The 27,915-nt window shown below is 37.5% G+C and overlaps 1 protein-coding gene across 3 annotated transcripts in view; it reads left to right on the plus strand.

Moving 5' to 3' along the window:
* The first annotated feature begins 298 nt into the window (after nt 1–298).
* Nucleotides 299–27,915, plus strand: part of OMA1 (OMA1 zinc metallopeptidase) — an 82,960-nt gene continuing 55,343 nt past the window's right edge. Inside the window, exons 1-7 of one of the 3 annotated variants that reach the window (XM_060142571.1) lie at nt 299–371; nt 14,376–14,894; nt 17,337–17,565; nt 20,138–20,311; nt 20,411–20,518; nt 23,269–23,397; nt 27,128–27,202. In XM_060142571.1, coding sequence (XP_059998554.1) covers nt 14,395–14,894; nt 17,337–17,565; nt 20,138–20,311; nt 20,411–20,518; nt 23,269–23,397; nt 27,128–27,202 — 1,215 coding nt within the window. In that variant the 5' untranslated portion in view covers nt 299–371; nt 14,376–14,394. Of the gene's footprint in view, nt 372–8,027; nt 8,093–9,906; nt 10,004–14,375; nt 14,895–17,336; nt 17,566–20,137; nt 20,312–20,410; nt 20,519–23,268; nt 23,398–27,127; nt 27,203–27,915 lie in introns of those variants that run through there. The other 2 variants (XM_060142569.1, XM_060142570.1) reach the window with 2 other exon arrangements.

Genomic DNA, 27,915 nt, shown 5'->3' on the forward strand with positions numbered 1-27,915 from the left:
ATTCAAAGTTGTGAATGAACAGACATTTGACATCTACTACTTTTCATCACTATGCTAGAAACCAGAATAGAGCAATAAATAGAATTTTTTTCTGTTCTCAAAGATCTTACATTTCAGCACAGAGGTAGTGTTGGGATAGGGGAATAAACTAAACAGGCAAGTACAATCATGTGAGATAACTGTTGTGATAAGGGAATGCTGGGCTATGAGAACATCCATCAGGTAAAACTGATGTAATCTGGGGTGGAGGTGGGGATCAGTTTAGGGAAGGTCTACTTGAGAAAGTTTAAACTGAGACCTGAGGATAAATAGGAATTTGTCAGGTATAAGAAGAAGAGAAGGTGAAATGGATCAATCAAGGAGGAAAGCAGGTATGTAATACTTGATTGTATTATTAAGAACTATTTCAGGTGCAGGTGTTTGTTAGCAGCTAAACTCAAACCAGTTAAGCAAAAGGAATTTGTTGACTCATGTAACTGGAAAGTGAAGGACAGGTATTAGCTTTAGGCATGGCTGGGTCCAAGGGCTCAGATAATGTCAGGTTTCTGTTTCTCTCTTTATATCTTTATTCTGCTTATGACTTGGCTTTCATTTTCTAGGCCAACTTCCTCCTCATCTAGGGCAATAGGGCCACCAGCAGCTCCAGTCAAGTATTTTATTAATTTAAGAAGCACACAGAAGAACTTTTTCTCCTTCAAATTCCCATTGGAAATAGTTTTTGTAGATCTTAACTAAGCTAAGGATCTTGAGAGGAGATCATCCTGACTTAGGATGGGGCCTAAATCCAATAACTGGTGTCCTTATAAGAAGAGAGGACACAGAAACACAGAGAAGATGGTGATATGAAGACAGAGGCAGATAATAAGAACCTGCTGTATAAAAAAATAAATAAAATTCTAAATTTCCAAAAAAAAAAGACAGAGGCAGAGACTGGAGTTATGCATCTCCAAGTCAAGGGGCTCACCTGTACGGGGGCGTGTTAGTGGTTTCATTCTGGGATTTGGAGTCAGGAGCCAGCTTGGGTCTCAGAGCCACCACTTACAATCTCTTAGTAGGAAAAACATAAGCATGGAGTGCTGCTGGTACACAGAAAAGTGGGGCAACTCACCAGGCCTGCTGCAGATGCGTGCAGGACTTGCCGGAGGGTGTGATTTCTGCCCTGTGTTTTGAAGAATGCATTAGCCAGGTGACAGTAGAAAAGGCATTTGTAGTAGATGCCAGTGGTGCCCACACATATCTCCCTGGGTGTTGGTGTCTGGCCCATAACTCTGCACACGCTGGTTCTACTTGCAACAGCCAGCATCTGCATCCCTCTTCTTGAGGCTTTTGGATCCCTCAGAAGCATATGCAAGATGCCGCAAGTGCAGAGAATTAATCACCCCCAGGACAGCACTCAACCAATCACTGGCTGGAGTTGGTAGATAAATAGCCAGGCGACTTTCTCCTCCAGTTAGGAAAACTCTATGTGTTACATAGTCTCCCCACACTCTTCAGAGAGACTCCACTCCCTTTGACCCCGTCTGTAACTAGTTGGTTAATGCATCATATATTGGCTTGCTTCCTTTTCCTGTCTCACTTCTCTGCTCCTCAGCTGGTGCTTCCTGGGATCATCTCCCGGATAAATTACTTACATTTGATTCCTTGTCTCAGGGTATCCTTCTGAGGGAAACCCAAATTAGACAACATTCCACATAGAAAAGACAGCATGTGCAAGAGCAGAGGAATATAAGCATGGACATCTCACAACACATTTAAGGGATTATCCAAATTATTTGAGAATCTGCTGCCCGGTCTCCTGGTCTAATGGGTAAATAATTATCCAGGGCTTAGAAATAAATGGGTACCATGTTGTAATGATCCCTCTTTTATTTTGGGAATTGTTGGAGTTCGGAAGAATGGCTGAGGATTGTTAATTTTCCCTGGAGCCCTCACACCTACACAGTGCCTGGTGCATAGCGTGCACTCAGCAAGTATTTTTTTGAAGTAATGAATTGTATTGTGTTGAAATTGGGGTATTACAAAACTCCAGGGCTCACTCTACAACACCCATTCATTAAATGTTTATGGAACAGAACTGAAGGACACTGGAAAGCCAAAGGAAAGCCTTTCTTTGAACAGGCGTTGTGCCACCTGGAGGAGGGGGCCTTTGCAGGCACTGGTTGTGTGCTATAGAATTTTGAGAACTTTTAGTTAGGGTGCAAGGTTGTAAGCTGAGTTCTTTGTAAGAACAAAACAACAGAAATAGTTTAAATGTCCACAACAGGGGAATAATAAGTTAAGTGATGCAATATCATTTCCATAGAACACTAGGCAGTGATTAAAATGAATTAAGTTATCTCTATACATTGATATATAAATTTCTCCAAGACTTGCTGTTCAAGCCATAAACTGAAGTCACAGAAAATACATATAATATGATGTCATCATGTCAAAAAAACTCACCAAAATACACCCCATATCTTTGCTTGTTTGAGAGGCAAACTCAGCTACAGATTGAGTGGGATGCTGAGATGATTTTTAAGTCCCTTCTAGTTCTGATATTCTGTAATTTTAAGATGACAAGTCAAAGTTTATAGTTCCTTTAGAAAGTATACTGCTTTGACTCATATAAGAAAACTGTAAAACTTTATGGAGGGACGTAAAAGGAAACCTGGATAAATGGAGACATGTACCAGCTTCCTGGACTGATAGAGTCAACATTGCAAAGATATAAATTTCTTCAAAATTAATCTAAGTTTAAAACCAACAGCAATAACAAAATCAAAGTCTCAATGCATTTTTGGTGGGGGAGGACTTGAAAAAATTTCTAAAGTTCATCTTAAAGGTGAAATATATAAGACGAGCCAGAAAATGTTTGAAAATAAAATCTATATTGTGAAGTTAGAATAATTAGAATCTTATACTAGGGCCAGAACAGACAGACAAAGGAAAAGATGTGGGTATTTATGAGAATTTAGTATGTAACAAAAGCAACACTTCAACTGAGTCAGGAAAGGATGGGCTGTTCAATAAATTGTTGGGACAGTAGTTACCTTGGTGTCCTCACCATGGGAAGGGCATATGCATGTGTCTTTTGGAAAAGTTCCACTGGCCTAATCATTCAGAAAATATTTTAGGCTATATTTTTCTATTCTACTTTGCACCAAAATAAATTCCTAGTAGACTAAAGATTTAAGAACAAAGTCATTAAATATTGATACTAGAGGAAAATATTGGTAAATACATAATTTTGGGATTAAGGCAGACTATAAATATGACCTCAAAGGCAAAAACCAAAATGAAAAGATGGATAGATTTGTCTATACCACCGTTTTAAAAATTATTTATATATGCAGACATGAATTAAAATTGAAAGGCAACTGTCAAGCAGGGGAAATGTTTGCTACGTGAAGGACAGACAATTCTTAAATATATAAAATATTTTTACCAGTCGATAAGATAAAAATGAATGTTTTTATAGAAAAACAGGTTAAGGCATGAACAGACAATTTGCTAAAGAAGAACTCGAAAGAGCAGATAAGCATAAAAAATTGCTTACATTGTTAGGAATCAAAGGAATGCACATTAAAACAACAGTAAGAAATGTTTTATCCTATCAAAGTTTTAAGTATTTAAAGTAATTTTATTTTATTTTTTTAATTCTGTTTTTTTTTAAACATTGCTTCTTTTTTTAAATTATTTTATTTATTTATCAATTTTTGGCTGCACACGGGCTTTCTCTAGTTGTGGTGAGAGGGAGCTACTCTTCGTTGCAGTGCGCGGGGTTCTCATCATGGTGGCTTCTCTTGTTGCGGAGCACAGGCTCTAGGCACATGGGCTTCAGTAGTGGCTCGTGGGCTCCAGGGCACAGGCTCAGTACTTGTGGCTCACGGTCTCAGTTGCTCTGTGGCATGTGGGATCTTCCCGGACCGGGGTTTGAACCCACGTCCCCTGCATTGGCAGGTGGATTCCTAACCACTGCGCCACCAGGGAAGTCCTAAAGTAATTTTAATTTTGCTTTTCAAGAAGGTTACGTATCAAAATGTTAACAGTGATTATCTCTGGGTAGTGGGGTTAAGGGTACTTTTTTTTTTTTTTTTTTTTGCTTTTCTGTGGTGTTACTTTACTTGTGCAGTAAAAGAAATAGTAGTTTGCACTGACTCTTAGAAAAGTGCTCAGCTGGGATCTCTGGAGGACTAACCTCTGGAGAGTGAGCAAGGACGTGTCCAAGCTGTGGCTTCCTCTTGGGCCCAGCCTGGAGCTTGCTGAGCCATACTGAACCCTCTTGGCCCCCAACTTCAGGAAGTGGGTCTGATTGGCTGCTGTTTATACAAGGGGAATGAGACAGAGGTAGGGAGAGCAGTCAGCAAGTTAGTGCAATGACAATCCATGTGGCAATTTATAAAAATAACACACTGGAATGTGGTGTGACAATTCTATTTGGGCAAAAGAAAAAGAAAGAAAGAAAAAGAAAAGGGGCTTCGCTGGTGGTCCAGTGGTAAGACTCCCTGCTTCCACTGCAGGGGGCACAGGTTCAATCCCTGCTTGGAGAACTAGGATCCTGTATGCCACGCGTCACGGCCAAAAGAAAAAAGAAAGAAAAAATTGTAAGTTATAAATTTAAAAGATGAAATGGCCTGCCTGTTCATGCTATATGAGAAGAAGGTGGTTAAAAAGGAAAGTTAAAAAGTCAAATGTGGATGGAGAAAATACTAAGCTAATTTTTGTTGGAGTGGAATATGCAAATGAAGATGCGGCAACTGTCTATGTGGGGGGGCATTTCAGATGCAGAGCCAGCCATCTCCAACATCTGGAACAGTCAGGCCTAGCACGTATTCAAGAAAAAGGAAAGGCCACTTTAAGTCAAGACTGCCCGTGCCTTGCAGACAATCAAATATGTGACCCTCATCAAATCCTGTGCTCATCTCACCTGGCTGTCAGCCCGAATCTAGATCAGCAGAGTCCTCTTGTCTGTTGAGCTTCTGTCTATGCCTGGTGCTAAAACAATTCATCCCTCATAATTCTTCAGAGTTAGTCTCTCCTTTAATTCAGTATTCAGTTTCCATTACTTCCTTTAGGAGGTGAGATTGAAAGTCTTTCTGTATCAAAGCAGCTTCTACTTCTGGAGAAAACTGAGTTGCCTTCGGTTGGGTTCCCCAGAAACAGATTCTGAAAGAATTCTTTGTGTGCAGAGTTGCTGGAGAGGAAGGGAAAGAGGATTGGGCAGAAGAAGTGGGGCTTCTCCGCCAGTCCCATGGAGACCTGGGATGGCCCTGCAGGGTTGTCCTCAATTAAAATCCAAGGGTCAGGCCTTTGTCCCCTCAGATTAACCAGTCATTGGATGTGCACTGTCCCTGGAGAGAAGGCATATTCTTGGATGGGGCAGGTGTCTTCATCCAAGGGAAATCTCCAGAGAGGAAGCCATCTGAATTGTTCTGGCAGACTCTAGAAGAAGGAAAGAAAAGCCCAAGGGAAGTGGGCTTGCTGGAATGATTTATTTTGTGGAGCCAGAAGATCAGACAGAGGGTTATGTTCCATCGGGGGCCCAAAAGACAGATAGTATACAAAGACAGCAAGGAAGGCACTGAGGAGAGGAGTACCAGCTAGGGATGATGGTAAGAGAAGCAATCACAGGGCTGGGCTTGATAATATCCAGGAGGATGATAGCATCCTGAAGTAATAGAAGCCAGGTAGTGGCTTTAACCACCAGAAGTCTGGGGGCTGTGATTACTATAACAGCTGGCAAGGTCAAGGGGGCAGCCTTAGGGGGCTTGATCCACAGAGGTTGTGAAGGTATTTAATAATACAAGGTGTCCCTAGGGGAAAATATAGATGGGCCGCCAACTGGTTCTGCTTAACATCTATGACCAGAAAGACACAGGAATGGAGGAACAGGGCTTCTCTGGTGGTGCAGTGGTTAAGAATCCACCTGCCAACGCAGGGGACATGGGTTCGAGCCCTGGCCCAGGAAGATCCCACATGCCGCGGAGCAACTAAGTCTGTGCACCACAATTACTGAGCCTGCGCTCTAGAGCTCACGTGCCACAACTACTGAGCCCACGTGCCACAACTACTGAACGGCTAGAACCCGTGCTCTGCAACAAGAGAAGCCACTGCAGTGAGAAGCCCGCACATCACAAGGAAGAGTAGCCCCCGCTCGCCGCAACCAGAGAAAGCCCACGCACAGCAACAAAGACCCAACACAGCCAATAAAATAAAATAAAATTAAATTAAAAAAAGAAAAGAATGGAGGAAAAGGAGGCTCAGAGTTGTTACCCCAATAAAAAGTCATGTTCTTTGCTTAATTCTCACGTCTGAGTCAATTTTCAGACCCAGACCACAGAACCCATTGACCAAAGAGGTGGCTGGGTCCCTAGGAAGAAGAACCCTAAAACACTGAAACAAGTATTTACAGTAATGATTGCTCCATGGCCTATGACCATTTTCTCAGCTGACTATATATTGGGGAAAGACGAATACCCAGACATTTCCCAGGGTCTGAAAGGATCTTGTTACTCAGAAATCCAAGTGTTATCAAGTCCTCTCTCTAAGACTGGGGACTTCTAGGGGTCAGGTAATAAGCGGAGTCCTGGATAACATCCAGCTTACAGTGGGTCCCTGGGCCTATAGACCCACCCAGTGGTCATTTCCCCAGACTCTGAGTGCATAACTGGGAGTATATATATTGGGAAGCTGAAGGAAGCCCCACATTAGGTCCTTGGCCTTGAGTTCTCATGTGGGAAAGACCAAGTGAAAGCCTCTGAAACTGTCCCCTCCCTATCAAGTCGAGATAGTAAATCAAAACCTGTATTTCATCCAAGGGGAAGCGGGGGATGATGGTGGAGTTAATGCCCATGAACAACCCAAAGGATGGTCGTCCCTGTCATATTTCCATTTAGTTTGCCTGTCTGGCCCCTTCAGAAACCAGGAGGATGGCTTACAAACTACTGCAGACCTAATCATGTAATAGCCCTGATCACAGCTGTTGTGTCAGCTCTGTGATCCATCATAGTACAGGATCTGAACCACCTGGTCAACCCACAGAATGTCACACCTGTTTCATTGATGACATCATGCTAATCAGGCAGGATGAGCAAGAGGTGGCTAGTATATTGGAAACCTTGGTAAGAAACATGCACTTCAGAGGGTGGGAGATAAGCCCATGAAGATTCAGGGAACTGCCCCTTCAGTTTTTAGGGAACCAGTGGTCAGAGATATGCCAACATAGTTCCTTTAAAGCAAAAGGCAAATTACACAATATAGACAAGCAAGATAAAAGAAAAAATTACTTTAAAACGCTCTAAAAGTGATACCTAAAAATAGTGTTTACATCCTTTAGGATGTTCTTCATTGTGCATAGAATATAAATATAACAAACTGACTTTGAAATTATGGGATCATGTCAATATCTGATATCTTATTTATTTACTTGTTTACTTGCTTGTTGTCTCGTTCTTCACTATGATATAAGCTCCATGAAAGTAGGGTCTGTCTTGCTCTCTGTTTCCCTGGCACTTGGAAGGCACTTGGTGCCCAGTAAATACTTTTTGGTGGAATGAATGAAGTGTACTATACACATCACTTTGTAGCCAGCTATTTTCAACTATCTTCCAGATGCTTCAGGTTATTCTTCATCTTCCTTAGAATGTGCCATGTGAAAACAGAGTTTTCACAGCCCAAAGACTACTTCCATCAGTGCAACTTCTGAACCAAGAAACCTTAGCCTTTTGGCAGCCCTCGAATCTCCTTCCTTTTGGTCAGCACTGCCTTAGAATCTACAGCGGGCACAGCCTTGCCTGGATCACTCATTAGATGGACCCAAGTCAGGTTCCAAGACCTGAGCAAGTGAAGATGTTTCCAGGCGAGCAGCTCTGCCTGCAGCCACGTCCCTCCTCCGGCCACGCGGGGGCGCTAGAGCGCCACAGTTAATAAGGGATCGGGGCCCTCTGGGAGGAAGACTCTGGGCGGGTGTATTGACTACCCGGTGTGGGCGGAGCCAAAGGCGTCCACGTCCGAGGCGAGGGCAGGAAGTGAGGAAGCCGGGCTTCTTTGGCGGGGCGTACGCTTGCGCGTAGGTCGGGTGAGAGCAACCTTCGCTTTCGCCACTGTTAGGGTCTGTCCTGGTTGGGGACGCCTTTGCACGGCTATTAAGAGTGGGCCGGGCCCAGGGGAGGGGGCAGAGTACGGGAGTTGGGGTGGAGGGAGCTTGGAGGGGCGCTGGGGTTAGGAGCGGGGACACTTGGGGGCTCGGTTGGGTTGGGGTGGCGAGGCCTGGGGTGGAGGAGGGACGACGGGGAGCCGGGCTGGAGTGAAGCACGAGGGCGGCGTGTGGAGTCGGGGGAGAGGGCGAGTGGGAAAGGAGGACGTGGCAGTAAAGTCTCCCTTTCCCGCCTGATCCCGTCCTGGTGTTGAACTGCGGGGACCCCAGGGTGTTACCCTGGCAGCGCGGAAGTTGCAAATAGGCAGGTGGCTGCATTTTTCCGGGAAGATAAGCTCCCTCTCCTCCCAGCCTTCTCATTAGCGGCGCTTTTGTAAAAGTTGTGGTTCTTTTTACCGCAGTATCGTGTGCGTCACAGTGACCCCTTCACCCGTAGAAAACCTCTTCCAGCCGCTTTTGTCATCTTGAGACTCAAACCATCTCTTTTACGTGTCCCTCTTAAAGCAGAGAAAGTAAAAGTTTTCCTACCCAAACCCCGCAGTGAAAAATAGGAAATTACCTGTCTCAACAGTTGTAGGGTATTTGAATAATTTCTTCATGAACTTGTCTACAAATTCACTTTTTGTGCTCCTTAAATAATGTCACTTGCCTGTGTAAAGTGGAACAACAGTTGTGTTGCTCAATGAGAACTTTTAGTCCAGGGAGATGAAAATACTTCATTGGGAATTCAGGGATTGAACAACTATGGTGACTCTGACCAATGCCATGTAACCCTCACGAAAAGGATTTGGGTTCATATCCATCATTCTCAGCTGTGGTGAAGGGGTGCAGTCTGGCATTTGGAAGCTGAAGAACCAACTCTGTTGCCTTCTAATTTATTATTATTTTTTTAAGCCTTCCATCATGTGTGTACTTTGCTTGAATGATTATTTTAAAGTACATGTGCTATTTTTGCCAATCTGACAGCTGTTTCCATAGAAACTAGGGAAGAAATAGTCACTTTCAGAAGAGTTGTTAAAACTGTCTTCCAGGCTTCAGCTGTGAGTGCCAGTGAGCGCTGTACTTGCTCATTCTGAGATGGTACTTAAAGAATTAAGGATCTGAAATGTTCGTAGAGGCTAACAATCCAAATTGTTTAGTTTTCTCACATCATTAATTTAGTAATCCTGGAAGTCTGCCAGCTATGTTGACCTGCTACAGTTCTTTGAAGAGGATGTGTCAGCCCTGATTCTTTCTTCTGCTCTGTGTAGTCTAGTGATTGGATCTTTGAAAATGTATAGTTTTCTTCTCCCATTCTTTACCCTTTCTTAAGGATACAGCAGGGATTACAAAATATCAGGCACTATTTCTGTTTCAAGTGACACTTGTAGGTGATATAAATGATGGCGTTTTTGCTTATATACGTACTACATACAGTGTTCGGGGCTTTTGCTAACTTCTGTGTCAGTAGAATACTTTAAATTTCACGTTAGTTGTGAGCTGTGAGCAGGAGTTTGCTTGACATGTGAACAGAGCTAAGCAGTGTAAACAGACCTGCACAGACAGATGAGAGCTTTTCTTTTCTGAGAGGTGTAAGTAAATCAGTGGGTCTGGAGCTTCGGAGTGGGTGAAGGAGGGGTAGGGAAGGTGCCTGGAGAAACAGTGGGAGGTGGTATTATGAGGGGCTTGGTCTGCAATATGCAGTTTATTGAAGCCCATGGAAATCAATGGTAATTACAAATACAGTTGCCTTTATTGATTTGGGGCTTACAAAAGTAATAACATATCCTGTAAAAGTTTAAACAGCACGGAAATATATGAGATGGAAATACTGAATCCCTTACAACCATCATCCTGCCACCCCAAATAATCACTGTGAATGGTTTGGTGTGTATTCCTTTAGATTTACTTATATTTGTATATACTAGTGTGTTTTAAGCATTACTGAGTATGTAAAAAATTTGATGTATAGATAATACTATTTATGAAAATTGATGTTCTGAAGCATCTTTCCAGATAATATTGTATTAGCCTAGACTGAGTTAGATTTATGTATTTTTCCCTGCAACTTTTATTATGAAGATTTGAAACACTAAAAAAAACTGAAAAAAAATTTAATGAGCACATATATAACCACCACTTAGATACAAAGGTTGTTAGCATTTTTCTGTATTGCCTTTATGTCCTGTGTGTATGTCTGAATGTATTTTTATTATAAAATTTGAAAGTTTTATTCATCATGAAAAGAGAGTTGAGCAAGCATTTCAGGTATAAGATATCCACCTACATAACCACATCTTTATCACCTAAGAAAATAAGCAGTACTTATCTAAAATAACCTAAAAGCAAATTCATATTCAGATTACCCCAATAGTTCCAGTTGTCTTCTAAAACAAATTTTTTTCTTTCAAATTAGGATCTAATCAGAGTTCACACATTGCATTTGGTTGTCTCTTTTTAGTACCTTTTAAAAAAATAGCTTAATGTATAGTTGATATACAATAAGTTGGACATATTTAAACCGTGCATGTTTTGACTTACGTGTATATCTATGAAACCAACAACACAACCACAATAGTGAACATTTCAGTTGCCCCCCCCCCAAACTTTGTAATCCCTCCTCTTGCCCCTCTTTACGTTTCCATCCTCTGATTTCTCTATAAGTATAAATTAGTCTGCTAACTATATATTGTTATATATAGTTTATATATATATATAAACTTCAGTTTATATTATAAAGCTGAAATCATAGAGCATGATTTTTGGAGAGAGAGTAGTGTCCTTTCTTGTGTATTTTTTTTCCTGTGTATGAGTCTGGCTTCTCTCACTTGCTAGTGTTTTTGTGTATTGCTCTTGTATTCTGCCACCTTAAACTCATTCTAATAGGTTTTTTTTGTAGATTTCTTTGGATTTCCTGGATAGACAGTCATGTTATCTAGGAATAAAGATCATTTTACTTCTTTATTATCTGGATGTCATTTATTTAGTTAGTTATGTATCTATTTATTTAATTCTGTTGCACTGCCTAGCATCTCCAGTATAATGTTGAGTAGAAGTGGTGGGAGCAGACATCTTTGCCTTGCTCCTGATCTGAGGAGGAAAGTATAATCTTTCACCAATAAACGTACTGTTGCCTATAGGTTTCTGTAGCTGTCCTAGTTACTGAGTTTTTTATCAGGGTTGGTTGTTGGATTTTATCCATTGCTTTTTCTGTGTCTTTTGAGATGATCATGTAGTGTTTCTTTCTTCAGTTAGGGTGAATTACATTGATTGATTTTTGAATTTTTATTCAACCTTGCATTCCTGAGACAAACCTCACTTGGTCATGAGGTATTGTCTTTTTAATATATTTTTGAATTAGATTTCCTGAATATTATTAAGAATTTTTGTATCTATGTTCATGAGGGATATTATTCTATAGTCTTCTTGTAATTTTTTTTCTGTCTTTGGTATCAGGGTAGTGCTGGTCTTATGGAAGGAGTTGCAAACTATTCCTTTTTAATTTCTTGGAAGGGTTTATATAGAATTATTATTATTTCTTCTTTAAATGTTTGGTAGAATTCCCCAGTGAAGCCTTTTGGTTCTGGAGCTTTCTTCGTGGGAAGGTTTTTAACTATAAATTCAATTTAAAAATTGGGTATAGGGCTCTTCAGGTTGTTTATTTCTTCTTGAGTGAGCTCTGGTAGTTTGTATTTTTCAATGAATGTATCCATTTAATCCAAGGTGTCAAATTTAAGATTTTCTCTTTCATTGGTTTTAAGAAATTTGATATGCCTTAAAGTAGTTTCTTTTGTGTTTCCTGTGTGTGTGGTTTGTTAAACTTCTTGGATTTGTGGGTTTACAGTTTTCATCAAATTTGGAAAATTTTGGTCATTATTTTTTCAAGTTTTATTATTTTTTTTTTCTGTCTACTATCCCTCTCCACTTTTCAGGGTCTCCATTTACACATATATCAGGTCACTTGAGTTATCCCACACCTCAGTGATGCTATATGCATTTCTTAAAGTCTGTTTTCTCTCTGCATTTCATTTTGGATAGTTTTTTATTGATACATCAGTTCATAAGTCTTTATTTATACAATGTCTAATTTGGTGTTAGTCTCATCCAGTGTAATTTTTATCTAAGACATTATAGTTTTCAAATATAGAAATTCAGTGTCCATCTTTTGAAAAAATATATTCCATGTCTCTACATAACATGTCCAAACTTTCCTTTAACTTCTTAAACATATGCAATATGTATAACTAGTTTAATATCCTTGAATTCCCAGCTTCATCTCTTTAATTTAGGAGGACCATTGGGCTGCGCTAGGTTTCCCCTCTTTGCATGGTGGCCTAGAAACTCTCTCCAGGCAGAAGGCTGGGGCAGTTGTAGGGCTCGCCTAATTTGTTTCCCATTTCTCAGGGATGACTGTTCTTCATTGCCTGATGTTCAGTATGTTGAAACTATTGTTTTACTTATTGTCTCTGTTTTTTTTTAAATTGAAGTATAGTTGATTTACAATATTGTGTTAGTTTTAGGTGTACAGCAAAGTGATTCAGTTTGTGTGTGTGTATATATTTCAGATTATTTTCCATTATAGGTTATTTCAAGATGTTGAATATAATTCCTTGCGCTATACAGAAAGTCCTTGTTGCTTATCTGTTTCATGTATGGCTGTTTGTAACTGTTAATCCCATACTCCTAATTTATCCCTCCCCCTTCCTTTTCCCCAACAACCATAAGTTTGTTTCCTATGTCTGTGAATTTGTTTGTTTTGTATATAGACTCATTTGTATTTTTTTTGGATTCTAAATATACATGATATTATATAATATTTGACTTATTTCACTAAGTATAATATTCTCTGGGTCCATGCATCTTGCTGCAAATGGCAGTATTTCATTCTGTTTTATGGCTGAGTAATATTCCATTGTGTTGATGGGCACTTGGGTTGTTTCCATGGCTTGGCTGTTGCAAATAGTGCTGCTATGAACATTGGGGTGCATGTAGCTTTTTGAATTAGGGTTTTCGTCTTTTATGAATATGTACCAAGGAGTGGGATTGCTGGATCATATGGTAGCTCTGTTAGTTTAAGGAAGCTCCATACTGTTTCCCATAGTGGCTGTATCAATTTACATTCCCACCAACAGTGTAGGAGGGTTCCCTTTTCTCCACGCCCTCTCCAGCATTTATTGTTTGTAGACTTTTTGGTGATGGCCCTTCTGACCAGTGTGAGGTGATGCTTCATTGTGGTTTTGATTTGTATTTCTGTAATAATTAGCAATGTCAAGCATCTTTTCATGTGCCTGTTGGCCATCTGTGTGCCTTCTTTGGAAAAATGTCTATTTAGGTCTACATATTCTTTCTGTTCTTTTAGTTATTTTCAGTGACAGGATAAGTCCCTTTTACTCTGTATTGACCTGAATCAGAAGTGCCAGTATTATATTTGAAAGGAACAAATTTGTATTTTATTTTTATTTATTTATTTTTGCATATTTTTTTTTAGGTTTTTTAAAAAATATTTATTTATTTAATTTATTTTTTTGGCCGCATCAGGTCTTAGTTGCGGCATACAGGGTCTTTGTTGAGGTGTGCAGGATCTTTTGTTGCAGTGTGTGGGCTTCTCTAGTTGTGGCGTGTGGGTTTTCTCTCTCTAGTTGTGGTGCTTGGGCTCCAGGGCACGTGGGCTCTGTAATTGTGGCACAGTGGGCTCTAGTTGAGATACACTAGCTCAGTAGTTGTGGCGTGCGGGCTTAGTTACCCCACGGCATGTGGGATCTTAGTTCCTGGAGCAGGGATCGAACCTGCTTCCCCTGCATAGTAAGGCGGATTCTTTACCACTGGACCACCAGGGAAGTCCCACAAATCTGTATTTTTAAAAATGCATTTTATGTTAGACTTTACTATTCCATTAAATACTCTTTCCCCCCATTACTGCCAATTGCTGAAACTTAGTGCTGTTTTTGTTTAATCCATTTCTTATTCCCCAACTAATTTAGCTGTTAAAATAAAAATAGACTCCCCCAACTAAAATTAAAAAATGAAACGAAGAAAAAAATCCAAATTTTGAAAGTACATGTTGTTGAGTTAAAAGTTAGTAAAACCTCTTTGGTTTTTATTGTTAAGAGGAGTTGCTGCAGGGGGCAGTGAGTTGAAACCCAAGGTAATTTAGTCAGAGATGTGTTAAAGGAAGAACACCTTTTTCATAAGTGTTATATTCCCAGTTTCGTAATAAGTATTTTGCTTAGATATTTATAGTTTATATTTTGTGTTCTAGATAATCAAGCAAAACAAAGATGAGCTTCATCTGTGGACTGCAGTTTGCTGCTAGAAACTGTGTTTTCTTCCGATTTAATTTACTGACCAGCTGGAGAAAATGTAACACACAAGCTGTAACCTCACTGGACTGTCATCAAGTGAAAATTAACAATATAGTAAATAAGTCTCTGGGCCTGGGAGTAAATCAGGGTGATAGATGGACATTTTTGCCTGAAAACGTTCATTTCTGTAGGACTTTTAATAACAAAAGAACAGGCTTCCTCTTGAGCACCAGAAGTAAGGAAACTTGGATGATTACCCAAAAATGTACTGCGTGGAATAACTCTTTCTCAAGACAGCTACTGATGAAAGACGTTCTAGTAGTTCCTGCGCTTTCAGTGGTGCATCCTCTAAACTGTTTACCCACAAGAGACATCAGGAGTTTCCATACTTCTCCACGGTTTCAAGCTGCTCCGGTTCCTCTCTTGTTGATGATTCTTAAACCAGTGCAGAAGCTACTGGCTATCATTGTGGGCAGGTGAAATGCTCTTTAAAATATAAACTCTTATATTAAAAAGTATCTGTAAAACTCACTTTTAAAGAAAACTTGATAGATTTCCTTCCCGTAATTAGCTCAGAATTCAGTTTCTAAACAGTTGGTTCTACTCAGTTTTTTTATGTATGCCTTAATAATCTTAAAATCATCTATTGCATATTATAGTACAGAAATGTGATCTTTAAAAATTATTCTTGTATATTTTATATAGACACTATTTAAAAGGTCTTATATTTATGATTACAAGAATCAGAAATGTTTGTTATAACTCACGTATAAGAACTGTACTTACAAGCATTCCTTTTTAGTTCATGGAATTTGAGACAATGGAGCATGAAACTGAAGAACTTTGCTTACTTAAGAAAGGGCTCATTCCTAGCCACGTTAACTCTTAATTAGTATTTTTTATTTATTTATTTTTCTATTCTGTTTCCGACAAATCTTTATTTTCTTTGTGATCCTTTATAATACTTAATGTTTTTTTTCAGCTAAGTAATACTTCATATTTAATTTAAAACTCCCCCTCATAATTCTGTTTTCTCTTATTTGCTCCATGAAGATTGAAGAAAGGTAAAGTTAAGTATTGTCTCGTTATAAACTTTTCTTATGTTTGATAACTATGAAGTGCCTTCTAGCCTTCTTACTTCCATACTAACCAACCCAGTTTTCTTTTTATCAAAAATCAAGGACCTGTACTCTGTAATTTATTGTGTTCTTTATGACTAGGCTTTGGCACTCAGAAAATATTCAGCTAATTTAGCTCTCGCTTTAAGTAACGACTATCAAAGAAAGCCAGAGCTAGACAATAGTTAAAGAAGTAAAAACAGATTTTATTCAGAACTTCTGCAGTAGGAGAAAACTTCTTCTGCATAGAACCAGAGTCAGCTCTGAATACACCATGGGCTATGTGGGCAGGGCGGGGGTTGGTAGATGGAAAACTACAGAGAGGAAACATCAGGAGCAAGGGGGGATTCCACCCAAACTGACCTACTAGAGTTATTGCTGAAGGCAGGTGAGGGTGATCAGATATCACCTGGGGGATGATGAATGGTAAGGACAGATTGGGTATTGTGATCAGATATGGAGGATGAGGGATTCTGAGTTAATTGACCTAGCAGGATTCTTGCTAAAATTGGACAATGCAGAGATGAACACAGTAGTCCAAGAGACAAGGCCTATTTGAAAAAGAGTTCAGGGGAGTCTGAGTAGAGTTCGGGGTAGGAGAGAATCTTTGTCACAACTCAGCCCAAGTTCTTGGGCCAATAACTCTTTTTCATCCTTTTAAATTATTTATTTATTTTTAACCTTTTGTTGGTATTACTGTTGTAAATCACCTAAAATTTTATTTTAGGATATGTTTTCATACATTTTAAATGATAATGTCATAAACTTTTACATTGGAAACAAGTATACTTCATAGTTTGATCTGAATCTTTTTAGGTTGAAACACTTTAAAGGCATTTTAAGTGTGTCACTTAACAAGATTAAGATAACTCAAAGAAGTTATTTTATAAAATAAATTTTGTCAAGAGAATGATGTATATATTTTAAATTCTTGTTGTAATTTCACAGGTGAACTCATAGGGAAAAAGTTCTGTTCCAGCGCTGAAAACATTACTGGTTGTCAAAATGTCCATGAACCCTAATAAGCAGCAGAGAGTCTATTGTTGCCTGGTAGAATTGGACCTCCCCAGATGTTATCTATAAAATCTCTCATTTCCGTATTTACAGTGCTTATGCTCTTTTTATTACCTCTCCTTTGTCATGTTCTTGAGGGGTTAGTAGAGTTTCTGCTACTAAGCAATATTTGTTTCTAAAATCAGTGTTGAGATAGTTTCCCTTGTACCTTACTGAAGTACTGGCACATTGTGTCAGATGTCTGAGGGGCATTGGGGGCAGTGATGGTTAAAGGTATAGATTTGTTGTACCATAACGCCTTCAGATGTTTATCTGGGCAATTCATCCCTGTTATATTGCCTTCCTTGCCTCCTTTTCCTCTTATTAACTCTACAACCTTGTATAAATTGTTTAACTCCTCTTAAGTCTCAATTTTCTCTTCTGTAACGGGATTATTATGAAGATTAAATGAGGTGATATACGTATAGCATTAGAAGAGTACCTTGAATGTGCTGAACAGTCAATAAATGTTAATGGTAGTTATAGTAAAACAGCTTCTCATTTAGCGTTTACCTTTAAAATAACTGAAGAAAATTCAAATGAGCATTAGAATTTTTAACTATAGCTCCATATAATTGATTACATTTTCATCATTTAGCTAAGAATTTTTAAAAATTGAAAAAACCATCTATACAGAAAAATATAAAAATTCGAGTATTTGATGACAGAATTTTAGCATAAGCATTAAGTTTTGGTGATATGTACTGATTCTATTATCAGAACTTTGAATTTTTCTTTTTGCTCCAGGGGCATAAGGAAATGGTGGCAGGCGCTTCCTCCTAACAAGAAGGAACTATTTAAAGAAAGTGTAAGGAAGAATAAATGGAAGTTATTCCTTGGTTTGAGTAGTTTTGGATTGCTTTTTGTAGTATTTTATTTTACACACCTGGAAGTGAGTCCAGTCACAGGAAGGAGCAAGCTTCTATTACTGGGGAAAGAACATTTCAGACTTTTATCAGAACTGGAATATGAAGCAGTAAGTAGAAAGAATTGTTTTTAACTACATTGCTTGATGTAATACTCAAAGGAGGAAAGTTTCTTAAATATGAAAGATGCACTAGTTTTTAATTTAATCTCCGATAGCAAATTAGCATTTTTTCCAAAAGGCCTCAGACCTTTCATGCTTAGTATTCCTACTGCCTACATTGCCTTTCCTTGTATCACCCAGCTAACTCCTGTTCATCACATGTCACCTTAAATGTCACTTTCTTAGGAAAGCCTTCCTTGATTATCCTGACTGTGTTAGGCAGGGTGGCTACGTTAGGCTCTAGGGGGTATCCTTCATACAGACTGGGTTATGAATTAGTCATTTGTAGCTGTGCTCTGTGCTTGGCTATATTGGGGCTAGGTCTCCTACTTTTCTCTTTGCATACTGTCCTTTTCTTTTAAAACACTTATCGTGAGGGTAACACCATAATTATTTGCATAATTATTTATCTGTTGATCTGTCTCCCTTTCTAGCCTAGCTCCAGGGGGTCAGAGACGCTGTCTGTTCTGTTTATCATTTCATCTTAAGCACTGGCACAGTGTACAAGCTAGTGCTTAGTATATATTTTTTGAATAAATAGATCTGTAATTTGAATTTTTGTACCTTGAAAATGAAGTAGAATAAGATATTCTCTCCCCCCCCCGCACATCAATTTTGGCTACTTATTATATTTTTTGAATGCAAAATAAAGTTGGAATTCAGAAGTCTTAACCTCCTTGGAAAGTATAGTGACTCAAGTAGTTAAACATTTTATACCACTAGTGAGTTCCTTGAGGACGGATCATCTTTCTATCTCTCGTGCTTGGCACATAAACAGTATAGACAAACCTCATCTTATTGTTCTTTGCTTTATTACACTTTGCAGATGTTGCATTTTTAAAAATTGGAGGTTTGTGGCAACGCTGTGTCAAGCAAGTCTATCGGCGCCATTTTTCCAACAGCATTTGCTTACTTCGTATCTCTAGGTCACTTTTCGGTAATTCTTGCAATATTTCAAGCCTTTTCATTATTATTATATTTGTTAGGCAAAAAAGATTATGACTTGCTCAAGGCTTAGATGATGGTTAGCATTTTTTAGCTATAAGGTGTTCTTTAAGGTATGTACATTGTTTCTTTTAGACATAATGCTGTTGCACACAGTATGCACTGGGAAACCAAAAATTCATGTGACTCACTTTACTAAGATATTCACTTTGTGGTGAATATCTCATTAAAGATATCGAGAACTGGAATTGAACCCACAGTGTCTCTGAGGTGCGCCTGTATATGCTCAATTAATATTTGTGGAATTTATAACCTCACTTGACAGCTTTGTCATGGTTAGATTTTTATTTCAGTTGAGCTTCTGAGTTTGTTAATGGAAAGTTACCATAAAAAAGGAAATAACAATGGTTTTTCACTAAAAAGATTGTTCTTAATAAAGATAAGACCAATCTCTTCTATACAGTTTATACAGAGATTTGAGATGTTTCTTAGGATAGTCTAGTTAGAAGCAAGTTTGAGGAAAGTGTTCTGTTAAGATTGAGAAAGGCCTAGTGTTAAATTAGTGTTATCTTCTACCATTTATATCACTGAGAAGCTTTAAAAAATGATATACATGTACATATATTTTTTTTCTTATTTTTTAGCCTACAAATGTAATACCTGTTGGTTATGAAAATTCAAACACATGCTCTTATGGGATTATTATAAAGTACTGTAATTACATATAATTTTGTTTGTTGTATCTACTTCAGTGTTTTTCTTTGTTTCAGACAGTTTACACTGGTGACTTGTGCTTTTAAAAAATGCTATATAAAGACTTTCAAATTCATATTCTATAAAATCATGTTTTTAATGCATCTCAAGGAGGAAGGTTACGAACTTCTTGATTCATATATGAAAGAAATTATACATTTTATGGAAATTTAATATTTTAAGAACATCCTCACTTTTCGAAGTACACTTGAAAGAGTCTCATGAATATAGCTTCAGAAAAAGTGTCTTCATACGGTGGTTAGTCTTAATTAGCATAATATAGAGAAAATGATATGCCCATTAGTTCTAAAAGTTTAGTAATTTCAATCTATCTGGCTAAAGCGCTTTAAAATTAATGAAGTGTCCTTTTTTGGCAGAAGTTTAACTTTCTTAATAAGTATAGGGTGTTTTTCTATTCAGTATGTTATGAAAGTAATTTTCTTTTGTATTTTACTTTCTTATATGAAATCTTTCTGTTCTCTAGGCAATGTTTTGTTTTCTAAAATATTTAGGAAGTTAGAAATAATATTTAAGCATTTTATTTGTTTATAGGCTAATAGAAAAGATGAGTGAATTTTTATTTCAACCAATTTATATGAAAAATCTTAGTTATTAGAATTTATTCTCTTTGTGAGAAACCAGATTGCCTTTGCATAAATAATTCAAATTTGAAATTTTTTGAGTATTTAATATGTGCATATTTTTATATATTTAGAAATGAAAGTGTTCAACAGTAAGTGCCATATAGCACTCCTTAAAGCAACATAAAAATTTTGTAGAGCTAACACTCTCTTAGAGACTACTTTTCTTTTTAATCTTTCAGTGGATGGAAGAATTTAAAAATGATATGCTAACTGAGAAAGACACCCGATACATGGCTGTTAAAGAAGTGGTTCATCATTTAATTGAATGCAATAAAGATATTCCAGGGATCTCTGAGATCAATTGGATAATTCACGTGGTTGATTCCCCAGATATAAATGCCTTTGTGCTTCCAGTACGTAAATGTTACCCAGCCTAATTTTTAATTGTTAAATTTAACGTCCTTGTTTTTTATGTTGTTCTAATTCCTTACATTATTTTCATTATGGTGCAGAACGGACAAGTGTTTATCTTCACTGGGCTTTTAAATAGTGTGACTGATATTCATCAGCTGTCCTTCCTTCTGGGCCATGAAATAGCACATGCAGTACTTGAACATGCCGTAAGTACCTAAAATGAATGTTCAGTTGTTGAAATACTCCTTTGAAATTAGCAAGTTAAATCTTTTAGAGAACTGAATCTTTTCAGTTATTTTTTATGATGGAATTTTAGTTTTTAATAATTGACTTATTCTGTTACCTGAGAAAGTATGATTGGCTAATTTTGAGAATTTTTATCATCTTTAGTGTTTTATACTGAATAATTAGTGTTTCTGTTAAATACTATTTTTATCATCTGTCTTTTTTGCTAAGAAGTGATTATTCTCAACCTGTAATTATTTCAAATTAGATTTTAAACTTTCCATAATTATTAACATACTTAGAATCTAGTCAGCAAATCAACTGTAGGAAAGTGATATTACTATTCAAGTGGTAAATGTTTTCTTACTTCTTTATTCATTCTCAGAGGATAGCTTAGAGCATCTTTGAAAATGTCTAGAATGATATGCCATGTATAATTAATGCAGAGTAATAATAATGATACCTTGCCATTTTACAGTTTACTGAGTTTTTTAATACCTTCTCATTCATAATTTTAATACTATCCTCATGAGGTAGGTATTTAATATCCCTATATTACAGGGGTCCTCAAACCCCGGGCCGTCTACTGGTACTGGGCTGCACAGCAGGAGGTGAGCGGCAGGCGGGTGAGCGAAGCTTCATCTGCCGCTCCCCATCGCTCGCATTACCCCCTGAACCGTCCCCCCACCTTGTCTGTGGAAAAATTGTTTTTCATGAAACCGGTCCCTGGTGCCAAAAAGGTTGGGGACTGCTGCTATATTATCCACGAGGTCTCTAATGTTTAAAAACATGACTAACGTGACAAACTGGCGGAATTGGAACTTTAATCAAGGTTTTCTGTTTGCAAGTCTGGCACTGCTTCCTCTTCCCACAGTTACCCGGCTGTTGGCAGCACTTTTCTCATACATCATAGAATTCAGGTAGATTTATATACCCTTGTGAATATACATCTGTTTGACTTGGTGTGAATCTAGAAAAATAATATATTTGTTTACTCATATTTTTATTTTTATTCATTAAAAATTGTGCATGGCTCATTTGTTTACATGATTAGAGAGAGGTGTATTTTTTAATTGAAAACACAAAGGTAAATAGTGGAAGGATTGTGAATATATCAGAAATGCAAGTGGAAATGATAATGTTATTAATTCCTCTAAATGTCATCTCAAATTCTGTCTTTTCCTTAGAGTATCAATAAGATGAGGTGGGCCAAAGTTGTGCTATTCTAGAGCGCAAATAGTAATTATCTCCTTTATTTCTTCTGAGTTACAGGAAAATAGAAAAAAATTTCTTCCTCAAACGCATACATACAAGAATAAATCTAAGCAGTTGAAATACGTTATATCTTTCTAGAAATGGCTTTATAACTGCAAAATCAATCAATTTGGGCCATTTTTAGTTTTTAAAAGGTGTTCATTTCAGCACATTAATTTTTCTGGCATCTGGGTCAGTGCCTTGTTCAGCATAATGTTGTCATCTCTATCGGTGCAAGAGCAATAATTAGACGAGACATAAAAAGCAAATGGTCTTAAAAATAGGAAATAGTTATTAATATTTCTTTGTTAGAGGTCTTAGACACTGTCAATACTATGTTTTCTCTTTTAGGAGTCTCCATTTTGTGTTTTCATTATTTCACAAATACAAATTTTAAAAAATTTTTAGTTTTCTAAGATTATGTAATAACAATTATATTCTTTAATAATTAATTACAAGGATTTTCTCTTCTATAATGACTTCATCATTTAGTGCTAAAATAATTCCATAATTGTTTTTCATGAGTCTTATAATGAAGCAAAGAATGCTTTGTGAAGGCAGATTATATCCAGAGGTATTCTAGGTGATTATTTTTAGTTGTTAGCCATGTTTCATACATTCAAGTAATGATTCCTATATTATCAGTATCAGCACTACAATAACATTTATTCAGCAACTTTAGTGAGGAACAATGAACAGTCCAGTGCATTAAACTTATATTTAGATATTACTACTCCAAACAACTATTTTAAGTAAAACATGTTTTGGTTACTGCTATAAGTAAATACAAAAAATCATATAACTAAATTTCCTGGTGGGAAATACCAGGCTGATAAAGTTGCAGACTTGCATGACTCTTCACATATTAGGTCATGAAGTCAAAAGACTTTTATTTAAAAAATAAATTTCTAATATTTTCCTGAATTGTTCCTTGTTTTAACTGTTTCATATGTTAGGTAGTGTTTGGTCTCTGTCTAAAAGTATAAGCATAATAAGCATATTTATTTGATTTTTTAAAAAGATTTAGTGACTGTATTAGAAACTATAACTTCCTGGCTTTGATTCCTGTTCTTTTACTAATTGCTTTTTGAATTTGGGCAACTCTTTTAATCTCTCTTCATCTTAGTTTATCTATAAAATAGGGAACAATTGTACCTATTTTACAAGATTATTATGCTCGTTAATATAAGACACTGTAGGTTAATGAACCTGTCATTGTATCTGAATGGTGGTAGTGGCTCAAGTAGATATTAGTTGAATGAATAAATGAATGCATAAGTATGTACACAAGAGATGGGAAAAACAGACTGGGAAAGGATAAAGCACACAGAAGAAAACGAATTTGCAGTCTTACGTGGCGAAGTTCAGTTAAACACATGTAATTATTTAATGTGATTACACACGATGAACTAGAAAATGTTAGCATGTACTATCTGAATTTATTAAGTGTAATTTTCATTATTTTGATTTTTCTCAGGCAGAAAAGGCTAGCTTGGTTCATTTCCTGGATTTCCTAGGTCTGATTTTTCTCACAATGATTTGGGCCATTTGTCCTCGAGATAGTTTGGCACTTCTGGGCCAGTGGATTCAGTCTAAATTGCAGGAGGTAAGTCTGAAACAATAAGTTGAATTTGCAATGGCCTGTGGTGAGGACATTTTACTGTAAAGGAAAAAGTACCAGAAATGTTTTCATACCTTATCATGAGTCTTGCCACGAAAAACGGGTGCTAATTTTTGGCGTCTTACGTCTTCTTATTTTTAGGGGATATTCTTTTTTTATTTTTTATTTATTGTTTCTGGCTGCATTGTGTCTTCGTTGCTGTGCACAGGCTTTTCTCTGGTTGCGGCGAGTGGAGGCTACCCTTCATTGCGGTGCGTGGGCTTCTCATTGTGGTGGCTTCTCTTGTTGTGGACTACGGGCTCTAGGCGCGCGGGCTTCAGTAGTTGTGGCTCGCGGGCTCTAGAGTGCAGTCTCAGTAGTTGTGGCGCACGGGCTTAGCTGCTCCGTGGCACGTGGGATCTTCCCGGACCAGGGCTTGAACCCGTGTCCCCTGCATTGGCAGGCAGATTGTTAACCACTGCGCCACCAGGGAAGCCCTTAGGGGATATTCTTAATAGTGAGCATTCAAATTAGAAAATATTACATCTCTTTTATGATGGAGATAGATGGATTAGAAGGGCTTGGCAACTTTTGGCTAGCTTTTTTTTTTTTTTTTTGCATAGTTATTGTTCTTACAGAGAGAAACCCAGTCACAACCCTTTCTTTCCTTCTGTTGCTTTACCTTCAGACGTTCCCCTTTTGTCTCCTAGTAACAGTGGTGTACTCACTGGATGACTCTCCCTTCCCCCAAATATTTGCATTTTAATGGGGAACTCTTAAAACCTGTAAACTTTTATGGGCGCAGGGTTGGCAGAAGCTGCTTGACTACCCTCATCTCCTCACTCCCAGTTAAATTAATGTTGCCTGGAAAATACTGAAAGGACAGTCTTAATAGGTGTTTGTTAACTTTTGTTTTTAGTACTTATGCATAATGATAGTCATCTGATAAAATTTTTTGAGTCCTCCATCTTGTTCAAAACAGTACACTACTGAAAGGAGGTCTTGCAATCTTAATATCTGCTTTGTTTAACTATGATTAGCTATTTTATTTTATGTCTTTCATCAGATATTTCTTCTTGTCCTGGGAGGTTTGGTTATTTAGGAACAATCTGTTATTTGTTTATTCAGTGATTTGTGGAGCACCCATCAGAGTGCCATCTGGTTGCTGTTTAAATCCAATGTGTAAAATTCTTTGAGACAAATTGCTTTAGAAATTGAATAACTAAGTCTTTTATTCAGTGTTAGCATATCATTTGGTTTCATTTATATTGAAATAAAGGTTCTTAAACGGAAAAAGAAAGAATGGTTATTGCTTAGATTATAGAATCTCATATTTTGAATTTTATTTTTATCATTGATGTGCTGGGAAGTCAGAGAAGGTAATGTAGTTTTCCCCCCATTTATCAATAAATAGCTTTTTCTGTAATGGAATCAGGAGATTAAGTCATAAGAAAGATAACTGGAAGCTGTTTCTCCCTTGAAATACTTGATGATCCTGCTATTTGAGTATAATTCCTTAATAATTAAACTGAAAACGAAGTAAGGATTACTTCTGTTTGAACTCATTTTCCCTAAATCAGGACCTCCTCCCAGTAATTTTGGTGACAAGGAAATACTTCTTTCTCTGGAAGCTTGCTCATTGTCATTGGTGAGCAGAGGGGAATGCTGATAGTGAAGTTCTTGAGGGGGAATTGCTGACATTTTTTTGTCAGAGAAAGGAAGAGAGGAAGGAAGAAGTAGGGGGCCCTCACTTAACTGTCTGGGTACAATGTAGCAGCCCTCATAGAGCGCTACCAGGTAGGGTTTTGAGAGCTATTAATAATGATTATAGTAGCTAACATTTATTGAGTACTTACTGTATTATAGGCACTAGGATAAACACTGTAGATTAATTTTGTACAGGGGTTAAGAATACAGGCTCTGATCAGATGGATCTGTGTTTGAATTTAATCTCTATTAGACCTAAATTTTATAGAACTTCAGCAGGTTACTTCACTTATTATAGGTTTCAGTTTCTTTATCTGTAAGTTTGGATAATAGTAGTGGCTAACTCAAACATTATTGTGGGTTTAATTGTACATTTAAAGCAGCATTTCTCAATATAGGCACTATTGACATTTTGAATGGACAAAGAATTGACAAGATAATTCTTTGTTGTGGGGAATTGTCCTCTGCATTGCAGAATGTTCAGTGGCTTCTACACATCTAGATGCCTCTACACATCTGGCCTCTACCCACTAGATGCCAGTAGCACTCCCCCCTCTCTTCCCAGCCCCAGTTGTGACAATCAAAAATATCTCCAGACATTTCCAAATGTCCCTGAGGGACAATATCACGTCCAGTTGAGAACCACTGATTGAAAGCATTTAGCACAGTACCTGGTACCAAGTAAGGACTCAACAAATGGGAGTTATTATTATTAATTATTATTTGCTCATTTTATTCTCTCTGCAACTCTAGGAGTTTGGTACTCTTACTGCTCCATTTTACATATGATGCTATTGGGCTTAGAGGCGTTAAAAAATTAGCCCAGAACTAATAGTTAATACACATCAGCATTTGGGCTTGAACACGTTTCTTTCCTTTTAAAGCCAATGTTTTTAATTGGTTATACTACCGGCAGATTCGTTGGGACACCTGCAGACAGCTTATGGAAAGTGCAGACACTATATAATACAGTTCAGCAACCTAAAACAGACATGATCGAGAAGGAAGCAAGTCATATCTAATGGTCATATACAATGGATTAGATTGATTTTACTATTTCTAGCCATTACTGACATGCAGCTACCTCTGAAAAATTGCTTCCCCAATTAATAGCTCTTCTCTCAAAAATCCTGCCTATTGATCCATCTTCTACAAAGTTTTAGTACTTACTGAAAATTAGTATTTAACTGGAAAGCATTCACATAAATACAAGTGATTAGGAAAATTACAGTTATAATATCTATTTGTATTCTTTTATTGAAGTTGGAAGAAAAGTTCATTTTCCTAACTAACCGCTACTTGGAAAACAAAGAGGAAATTAAGATAATATGTCAAAGAAAGAACATTCTGCTATATGGTTAATTTTCTAACTGAAATAAATCCTCTAGTGGTGTCACTGGCTATTATATAGCTATAGTTTTTCAATTTTCTTTTAAAACTGCAAGATCACAATGTTCCTTGGTCATATTAAAAATCCTGCATCAATAAGCTTTCTTAGGGAATCCTCTACATAGTAAGTAGAGATTATAATTGGAAAAATACAAGTCCACTGTATGATACTGTGGACTCTCCAAAAGTTTGCAGGCATGGTTTTTTCCTATTCTTTCCATGTTTTAAAAATATTAATCTCTGGGCATCCCTGGTGGCGCGGTGGTTGAGAGTCCGCCTGCCGATGCAGGGGACACGGGTTCGTGCCCCGGTCCGGGAAGATCCCACATGCCGCGGAGCGGGTGGGCCCGTGAGCCATGGCTGCTGACCCTGTGCGTCTGGAGCCTGTGCTCCGCAACGGGAGAGGCCACAATGGTGAGAGGCCCGCATACCGCAAAAAAAAAAAAAAAAAAAAAATCTCTGATGGAGGAAATAAAGGCTACACTTTGTTTTATACCATGGTGTTCTTTAAATGTTTATCATGGAGAACATAAAAGCTATATCCTAGGTACTTCATGAAATTAATTTTTAAAATCTCATTTTTTGCTCCTTTTGTTATGAAATAGCCTTAATGGAACTTTTCTTTCTTATTTCTTCTTAGTTTATGTTTGATAGACCATATAGTAGAACACTGGAGGCTGAAGCTGACAAAATTGGACTACAGCTTGCTGCAAAGGTAAAATATTTAGTAGTTGAGAATACACAGTGTCCTTCACATAGTAAAAGATAAATGTGTATCATCTTAATGAGGTTTGGCATGGGCATAGAATGAAAGTTGGGCTATATATAATTTTTCATTAATACCTTTTTAAGTCTGTGCCCTCTTTGCTATCTTTATTTTATTCCTTTCCCTTAGTTTGCTGATCTAAGGAGGCTTTTTGAGTAAGTAAGATGATGTGTAGCTGTTTTTCCCCACTTGGAGAAAGGTTTACCTTACTGTAGCTGTATTCCTGGCTAAGCAACCTGAATTTTCACCATTTAAATAAACGATAGAAGAGCAGGCTTATTACTCTGTATCTTTCAGACTATTTTTGTTGCAGCAGATGGCTTATTTTTGCTAGCCACAGAGAGCAGCTCTGGGCCTTCACTCTGGTTTACGTTGGCTTTGTTCATATCTACCTAACAGGGCACTTCATGCCTGGCTGCTGTTTTTAATCACCTGTGATAACTGCATATTATTAGTAGGATTTAGCATTAAAAGTAAAACTGTATTTTTAAAAATGAATGAAAACAGTGCCACTTCACATATTAAATTCAAATTGTATTTGATTCTTTGTTGGGTTTTCAGTAGTTATTAAAAGTCCTAACTATTGAAAATACTATTATCTGAATTTCTCATTATGAGTTTTATGGATTTAATTTCATAAATCAAGATATTAGTCATTCACA

Source organism: Lagenorhynchus albirostris, chromosome 2, assembly GCF_949774975.1.
Source record: "Lagenorhynchus albirostris chromosome 2, mLagAlb1.1, whole genome shotgun sequence".
NCBI classification, from domain to species: domain Eukaryota; kingdom Metazoa; phylum Chordata; class Mammalia; order Artiodactyla; family Delphinidae; genus Lagenorhynchus; species Lagenorhynchus albirostris.